Source organism: Grus americana, chromosome 6 (assembly GCF_028858705.1).
Source record: "Grus americana isolate bGruAme1 chromosome 6, bGruAme1.mat, whole genome shotgun sequence".
In the NCBI taxonomy this organism is placed as follows: Eukaryota; Metazoa; Chordata; class Aves; order Gruiformes; family Gruidae; genus Grus; species Grus americana.
The window spans coordinates 18591192-18600318 of record NC_072857.1 but is presented as its reverse complement, the minus strand read 5'-3'; the positions used below and the strand labels follow the sequence as shown (position 1 = coordinate 18600318).

General features: G+C 45.3%; 1 protein-coding gene across 1 annotated transcript in view; it reads right to left on the bottom strand.

Annotated features, from left to right (window-relative positions):
• Positions 1-4392: 4392 nt before the first annotated feature.
• The window catches only part of LOC129208196 (unconventional myosin-X-like), an 87355-nt gene continuing 82620 nt past the window's right edge, over positions 4393-9127 (bottom strand). Inside the window, exons 39-41 of the mRNA XM_054830529.1 lie at positions 7979-8428; positions 6970-7161; positions 4393-6400 (exon numbers count right to left, since the gene is read on the bottom strand). Of these exons, the coding sequence (XP_054686504.1) occupies positions 6287-6400; positions 6970-7161; positions 7979-8428 (756 nt within the window). The 3' untranslated portion in view covers positions 4393-6286. The remainder of the gene's footprint in view (positions 6401-6969; positions 7162-7978; positions 8429-9127) is intronic.

The window sequence follows — 9127 nt, the reverse complement described above, 5'->3', positions numbered from 1 at the left end:
GGTTCATAAAAGTTAGTGGAATTCATTCTGTTGTCAAGAAGCACGTAAAGTTCTTATTGACCAAATTAAACAGACTGCACAGTTTTAAAGCGAGAACTATGAGCAATATAAAGATCTAAGCTTAGGAAAAACAGGAGATTAGCTACTGGAGAGAAAAAAATGCAATTGTCACTCTGATGGACCTTTCCCATTTAGTTCTGAAGAGGTTTAAGATGCGAGTTGACAAAGCACTAGAGAAGGTAATTTTCTGTTGATAGCAAATGAACTTGCAAATGGTGCATAGCATAAGTGCCAGTATAAAATGCTGTTATCTCGGGTTTATTCCTTTATGGTATTTTCACAGTGAAAATCCTGTGTGCTCTATCATAATACCTGCCAGTAGTAACTAAGATTTTTAACAGATTTGAGGGAGTAGGAAAGGATGCCAGATGAGGTTTTTATTGTGATTACACAGTAATGCAACACAGACTGTAGGTCCTTCTGGATTTCTATTTGCCAATGCAGAAGGGACTATAGTTATAAACAGAACAACAGTTGTTTGTTAGTCTTGCTCCTTTTCAGCATAGAGTAATTTACTCCAAGGTGGTTTTTAAGAAAGTGAAATTTCAGCGATACAAAGTAATTATTGCAAAATGTGCTTCCTTCATGATGCCGGCCCCTTATGTGCACATTTTTTGTTAGAACAAATGAGAACAAAGATCTTTTTCTGCTCACTGAATCTCAGGACACTCATATGAATAGTAAACCTTCTACTCCTGCTTACTGTTAAGCCTCTCTTTTCAAATGTCATATGTCACAGTTCCCCTTTTAACAGATGATACAGAGCAGATAATTTACAAAAATGTAGTGCTTATACTCTGTAAAAACTAGCAAGCCTTATATGCGTATTCAAATTAGACTTACAAAGCAGTTGGTTGAGATCATTTCACAAACATGCATGACAATGTCATCCCCATTAGCAACCGAACTGTTTCATTGAAATCTCTTTATTTTCATAAATATGATCTGGGTATTTAAAGAGCATCTTGTATCAAGTGAGAGTATGAATTATATATGTACGTGGATAATAGGAGGGTGCATTTACCCAGGGCTCGGATTGTGTGCTACCTGGAGGAAAAGGGCTGGGTTCCTGAAATTTCCATCTTGTATTGTCTCCTGCGGCCGCTGTTCTGCCTTGTACCTGTTCTGCCTCACACCACCTTTGCAGCACTGACTGATAAGCCACCAGAAAACTTCAGATTCATCATTTCACCAAATGATGAAGACGCCACCACCGACACGGGAGCCAACCGGGCAGCCTCACGCCCGCACAGGCTGCTGGAAAGAAGACTGGAAAGCACCACTTCCCAAAGAGCAGCACCCCCAGCCTGAAAGGCATGGATGAGCCCTGCCAGCAGCCCCACTGCACCAGCACAGGGTGCTGGGAAAGGGCTGGAACAGCCAGTGTGGACAGTCAGAACATCCCATAACACCACGGCCCCACAGGGGTGGGTCTGCTCCCCTCCTCTGTGAGCAATAAACCTCCAGCAGCCAGGGAGGGAGCAGCTCTCTTGACCCTGGCCCAAGCACTCAGAATGCAACAAGAACCAATTGGCTGTGGGTAACAGCCAGTGCTCCCATCTTCCAGCCCTGCAGGACTCCCTCCCTCCATCCCTCCCTTCCTTCCTTCTGCAACCAGGGCTTCTCCCACCACACGTACTCAGCACCTTTACACCCTGCACCAGCCTCACCTTGCAGGACCAGCTCTGCTGCTGGGTGTTTAAGCACAGTCCTCCTCTGCGCTGCTTTGCTCAGAGAGCGTGACCAGCTGTCCTAGGGGAGCTGGGAGGGGAAGGCTCCCAGTTTAAATACTGCTGTGCCCCTGGGCACACCCTGACAAGGCACAACCAGGGACAGCTGAGGTGCTGCTCACTCAACTTGGAGCTGCAGCAGGGGAAAGAAGCAAGACAGGTAAGCTGCTCTGTTACTGGCCTGGCAAAAACTGTGCCCAATGCCTAACCTGGTACAGAACCTGTTACAGAAACACTTGATGCTGCCAGGCTGTCACTTTTTGATTAAGCATTGCATAGGGTTTACTGGTGCTTGCTTTTACAGGCAGGACACACGTTTTGGTCAGTAATCCTGAGTTGTCACGGCATTGCAGGGAAGGCCTGAGGCACCGCCGTGCTGAGGAGGTGGTGCCTGGGGGCTGCAGGCAGCCACAGAGGTGTCCCTGGGTGCAGGGTAAGGAGGAGCTGGGGCCGGGCTCCCTTCAGCCAGCTGGGCTCTGCCAGAATCGCCGAACATCACACGTTGGCTCTTGGTTGTGCCAGGGTTTAAGTCTGGCGCAGAATCCAGGTGTGCTCTGAGATGGCGTCCTCCCCGCTGAGGTGCGAGGGGCTGCCCAGCGTGCGGCCCCGCTCGATGAGCAGCACATCACGGGCGGGCAGAGACGTGACTTGCACTTGCGAGTTCTCAGTAGTCAACCTCTGTGACTGTGAAGTGTAGCGTTAGGAATCTCTGGTATAAAATGTGGAGAAGAACTTAGCAAATTTGCAATCCACAGATTTAGGAGCTTATTTATTTATTTTACAATTTACAGTGGGGGCTGGAATTCATGTGTGAGAGATTTGCTTAGATTTGTGTACTGTGTAGGTGCTGATTATAAATTGTACCCTGCGCCAAAGCCTAATGCTAACACCCATTGGCGTGGAACCGTTCCATATAAAAGAAATGTTAGAACATGCAAACTTGAATTAACTATTAGAGAAATACTGGGGCGGAGGCCAGAAGGGCCTGCACGTCACACTGACAGGGTGATAAAAACGGGCGTGGGAGAATGCCGTTAGTCAGCCATCGCCGTGGGTGGTGATTCACTGCAACCAGCGTCATAAATGAATTTGTGCATGTTGTCATATTTGTGCTGGAACTGCAGCAGTGCACGTTTGTTGTCGTGACGGTGATACAGTACCTGAAGCAAGTGGAGTTTGAAATTCAACAGCTGCAAACAAGGGAGACAGACTGGCTGGCCACCTCCCGCTTTCACCCCGGCCATTGGGGCTGGCCTCTGTGTTTGCCACCAAGACAAAATGCAGCTTCAGCTGGTCGCAGCTGGCAGGCAGCGAGCAGGGAGATGTGCCATGCCAGACCCTGCTGTGGCGGGGAGGGTTTCTCACAAGAGGCTGTTCAGGAAATGTGTCAGCCAAGCAGCCTGTCTTTGGTTTTGACATGTGTCTCCACCCAAACGTGTCACCCCTGTGTGTGACTTCAGGCTTCCTAAGCAGAAAGGGGACAGAGATGACGTGGTTGTAGAAGTGCACAAAAGCAACGTGATGGCTGAGGAAAGAAAAGCAATTGCTGAAGTAAGCGGAGGCAGTTTCAGCCTCAACTAAAGACCTGGAACAACTATGGAAGATGATAAGGATGAGGAAGATCTGAGAACAGTTGGAGATGAAATTGCGTAGACGTATCTCCAGGGTCCCAATGTGCGCAGAGGATCTGACCAAGGGATATATGAGAGCACGTTAGTGGGGATTATGCATCATTGCTTGGTTTCCGTACCTGTGTATGTATTGCGGGAACTTTTTTGTCTGCTAGAGGAGCGCCTTTGTTGCTGACAGCTCAGCTGCCCCCAGTCCAGCTTCACCACTTTGGTGACACATGCTGTCAGGTGAACGCCATGCCTGCATCATGCTACTGTAGGAGAAGTGCAGCTGGCAGCTCATTTGAGCTGGAAGCGAGTTTCTGTTATTAGTGACTTTGGTGGTGCCGAAGAGCAGGGACAGAGCCGAGCCAGCAGGCTGGGCCTGTGGAGATGTGTCATTCCCTGCTCTGCTTTCACCACAGCAACCATCTCGGAACCGGTCCCTTCAAATTGCATGGGATAAAGGTGCGACCCGGCCCCGGACTGAGCGGCAGAAGTTGGAAACAAACCTTCCCCATTGTAGTGGCAAACTGTTTTCTGTAGTTTACCACAAATGCAAAATTTGCTTTTGAGAGGAAGGGCTGTGTCTCCTCATGCCATTGATGCCTATTTTTCACTTACAAATTCCCAGTGTTAGATCGCCGAGTAAACATCTTAACATGAACACACAATGTCTGAGCGAATACAGCCTGTGCAATCCAATAATTTATTAAACTTTCATCTTGTAAAGCCAGTTACAAATTAAAAAAGACAGCAGAAGGAATTCTGTAATAGAAATGAGCAAAATTACAACAAATAATAACGGGAGTTACATTCCCAAGTGGGTTCAAGCTGCCTGCAGCAACCCAAGAGCCAGAACGCAGAGCTAGTGCAGAGTTAGGACAGGGCTATCAAGGCTGTTCTGATACGTAAGGAGATCTAGTCAGTGTACGGACCGATACAGAGTGTTGCTTCTCAGGTTGCCTCTGCATTCCTGTTCTCCCTCACTCGTGACAAAAGGGGTGCTTGTAGGATCCTTCGGTAAAGCTATTTAAGGCAAAACTCCAGTTGAACGCATGACACACAGTAGTGGCCGTCCTCTTAGGCTGGTTGTGTGGCAAGTGGACAGTGTTTGCACTGCGGCAGTGCGGTGGAAATGAGAGACAAGCACAGATTATGTACAGTGTTTTTTCTTGTACTGTCAACCTCAAAACTACAGTGTTCTGTGACGCAGCATCAGTGACGTGGCACAATCTGATGATGAATTAGAACGGAACCTGTTGCATATTGACTCCTAGTTTTCTTTTCCATGAAATATCTATTTCATAGCTCAAAGGCCTTAGCTGCTGCTGCTGCTTCAGAAATGGAGACATCCGACTTTAAACGAACATGCAACGAGGCCCACGTTACATGCAGCTCTTCAGTTTCATTAAGAAACTGAATGGGCCTTTGCATTCTGGGTTCCCAAGGCTGGACAAGGGCCATAGAAAATGGCTAGCCACCAGGTTTCTTGATTGCTAATGCAACCCATTTATGATGTGAGTGATACTGAATATTGTTTTAAATAATGAAATCAAGTTTCTGAAGTCAAGAGACTGAAGATGACTGTCATCTTTCACTGAGAATAAAATAAAATTTGCGTCTTCAAATTGCAAGTAGCTATAAAAACCTCCCATAAGCAGTTGTTTTGGCAAAACAGCATTGTTTTCAAGTTTTGCTGATGACTAGGGACCTGGAGGAGACTGGAAGGGGATTTGGGGATGGGAGCAGTTCCAATTAGAATTTGGAGGAGGATGAAGGGTTTGGCATCTGCTTACAGTAGTACAGAGGAAGTGAAATTCTTGCCTATAACCATTTATCTAGGCACCTATTCACTCAGTAGGAAACAGTTCACTTAAAACTATAAGTTCAGGGATCCCAGTCATCCTAAAATCCCACGCAGAGAAAGAAGGAACTTAACGCAGGCAGGCTGCTCACCATAACCCCCCTGACCTCCATCTAAAAGCTGGAGTTTGTGAAGAAAAGCTCTTCTGGAAATGCAACTAAATCAGTCTCATCTCTGGGGCTGTACAGGGGAAAGGCAGTCATTACTTTTTAGGCAACAGGTGCTGTTTGGAATGTACCCGGAATGGCACCTGATGATCTATTTCAGTGGTGCTAGTCCCAGAGACTTTTTCCTATCTTGGAGTATTTAGAATTTTAACTTAAAGTGCTGCTTTTTATAGTCGTGTACCTGTGAACTTCTATTGGAAGGTGAAGAATCACCTTGGGTGTTTTTATTTCTTTGCTTAATGCTCTCGCATGTAGGGTTTGACCTCTTAGTTGGACCACTTGGCTTCAATTATACAAAGGCATTTTCTTTTAAAACCGGATCAGATCATTAGTAGATCTTTCCTGAAGAAAAACCCACAATGACTTATATTTTAGAATGGCTTGCAAAATGAATAAAAAAACAAATACTCTTTTAGCAGACCATGCTGTGATCCCATGATCCCAGATGTTTGCATGTTGGAAATTCATAAGGAAGCTTAAGTCTGCCTCCTCTAGTGCAGAAATTATTCCTGTGAATTTTTCTGCCAGCATGACAGGTAATGGTGAAAGCAGCAAAGACAGGCAGGAGGAGGAGGAGGATGCTTCTGACTTTGCTTCTTTAAGGTACGCTGTTCATCAAACAAGCAAGGGGGAAGCAAGTTTTGGGTCATTAGTATTAAACATCAGTTGTTGCTGTTTAATGTCTTTGGGCAGAGGTGCAAATCCTATGGTACTGTAGATGTCACTTCAGTTTTTAAATACAGTAGTCAGTCAAGTGGAGTTCTTAAAAAAACATCTTTGCTACACTTGTGCTGGCAAGTTGCAAACACCAATCGTTAAACAACTGCCCCGTCTCATGGCAGTTCAGTCGTATCACCTAGTCCAGATGCTAGCATGACTGTCCACACTGGTGGCTGATTTGACGCTGCAGCGTTTCTTCACAATCATGTTGATGTATGCTTTCATGATCTTTATTATCTCGCCCACCTAGAGAGAGAACACAGTAACAGAGGATAAGCACGTTAAAAACCTATTTCCATTGAAGCAGACCAGACATTTTGCAGAAAAAGATCCCCCTTATCCAAAGTCATGGCACTACAAATTTTGCATGGGATACTAAAAGTGAACATGACAGTAGGGAAAGAAATGCTTGACAAGTCTGTGCTCTGTGATAGTGACACTTAAAAGGCTTGTAGCTCAAAGAAAAGCAACTTTAATGCTACTAAACTTTTTTTTCCCCAGTTTGTGAACTCCCCATTTGTATACTGGAAGGGAATGAAAAAAACCAAGAACACTCATGAGCACCCAAAATTTGAAATTCCCAGTGCATTAGAAGACCATTCAACCTCCTTCACTTTCTAACCTGCATAATTTTTTTTGTGTTTGTCCCTGTATTCGTGGCACTTTAGGTGTAAGCTCCCTTGATTTTTTCCCTTGACTGTCCAGTTCATTCAGCAAGACTTCTTGCATATAAATTTGTCTTGTCCATGGAAATTAGAGCTTTACTGAAGCGCTAGTTAAACTGCACATACAAGAAGTCTTGTGCTTTCACGTACCTGGGTTGTTTCAAAGAACATTTCTCTCTCATCCACTGTAATTTTGAAGGTGTTAGGCTGTGGTGCTCCGAAGAAAACAATGTGCTCATACTGGAAAGTTTCTAGTGGCTTAGGATCCCCTCGTTTGTAGACAGACACATTCTCTGTGCTGACTCCAAGCCAAAGATCATTTGGAAATCCACCCTCCTTGCACTGCAGAAAGAGAAACATGAAATTTTTGCATAAATGCAGTGGAGGATCAAATCCTCTATGATTCAAGGAAAAGCCCTCCATTTCTGGCTCCTGTAAGATATTTCAGCTCTTAACCCCAATAGAAAAAAACCTGATGTCTGCAGAAGGAATCTTGTAGGCGCTCCTGTTGCAAAGATTTAGAAGTAACATGGCTGAGTCAAATACTAGTTGAGTAATAAATAACTGTAATACCTAATGATTCTCATCGGATTTGTAAGTGCTTGAGGAAGTCAATATTCCGCTCATTATTTTACGGATAATATAGTGAGGGCAAGCAACTTCCCATGGTAATACACCTAGGCAGCAACAAAACTGGAACTCTGGATTCCTACTGTCTTAGCACAGCGGTCTCACTGACCCAGTCTGAGCGGATTTTGTTGTACTGCTGCAGAACTGCATTGCACTTTTTGCCAGTAAGTACAACAGAGCTTCATTTTACTTCTGCTTTCAGTAGCCATCACCTCCTTAAGCTCAGAAAAGTTTCCCAAATTCTATTGTTCTTCTAATGAAGTGGGAATTCATTGTCTCCCTTTATTTGGGGTGGTGAAACACTGGAACAGGTTGCGCAGAGAGGTGGTGGATGCCCCATCCCTGGAAACAGCAACCTGATCTAGCTGAAGATGTCCCTGATCATTGCAGGAGGGTTGGATTAGATGACCTTACTAAGGCAAAATCCAGGCAGTTCCCGAAGTTTCCTTCTGCTGCTGAGTAATGTAATACACACAGCTGTATGATGCCCCTCCTTGGCAGTAGTTACATGAGTTTATACATTGCTTACCTCAACATCAAAGAGGGTTGACCCATAACCCGGCCACTCCTTTACAATGGACATGTATTTCACCATGGCCTGATGCTGAGAGAGTCCCTGCAGCTTGGTCCATTTCTGCGCTATGCTTGCCCGAGCAGCTGAAAGCTCTTCCTTTACCCACATCTCCATCATCTGCTCCTCTTCAACCTTCTGCTTCTTTACAGAGCCTGTCTTGAAGCTACGTTTCAACGTCCCTTCAAGGAAGCTGGTCCGTCTCCTCTCCAGAGTATGACTGGTAGTGCCACTGCTCTTTGTTGAGTGCAGTATTTTGGATTTTAGTCTGTTAACTGGGTAGATTCCATCAAGGGTCCAACTTATTTTAGAATAATCTCCATGAAGGTACTGCAGCCGTAGAGCTGCTAGGCGCTGCAGAGTGTCCTCTGGTGCAGGAAAATGACCATCTATGAGGCTTTCATGAGCCTACAAAGAAACAAAAAGTCCCCCAAACTCATTAGAAAGCAGAAGCACACTTTATCTGCAGCTGGGTCCGTGTACAGATTCCTATGGCATCTGCCCATTCCAGCAGGAAAGACATAATTCAGGAGGTCAGAGCAGACATTATAATAAAGAAGTCAAAGTCTGCCACTGGTTGACACGGGGGGAAGACCTCTTTCTGTAAGCCTGGACAGGAGAGAGATCTCTGAGAGCCCCTATCCTGTACTCAAAGTCTTACAATGAGGGTTTTTTAGGTCTGGAACGGATGGGAGCGACCAGAATTGAGGCAATTTGTTTTGTGCTGTGCCAACTACAGCCCCTGTGTGGAGATTATATTCAACACCAGAGAGTTAGATGTAATAAACTCAAGACTCTCAATCTCCATCTCATTGCAGACCAGCACCTCCCATCTCCTCCTCCTCCTCCACTTGATGCTTCCCCCAATCTTCTTGCTTCCCTTTGCCTGCTTTTCTGTGAAATCTATTTATGAGTTTTTTTGCTACATCCATCTAATGTCTGGATAACATCTACTCTCCTACTGTTACTTCTCTTCCACCACTCTCTGCTAGCGAAAGCTGTGTAGACTGACAGCCTTATCAACGGGAGTTTGGAACAATTGAGTTTCCACAGAATACTGTAATGTCTTGTTCCTGACCGCTTCCTAGACATACTTAATCTTCATTT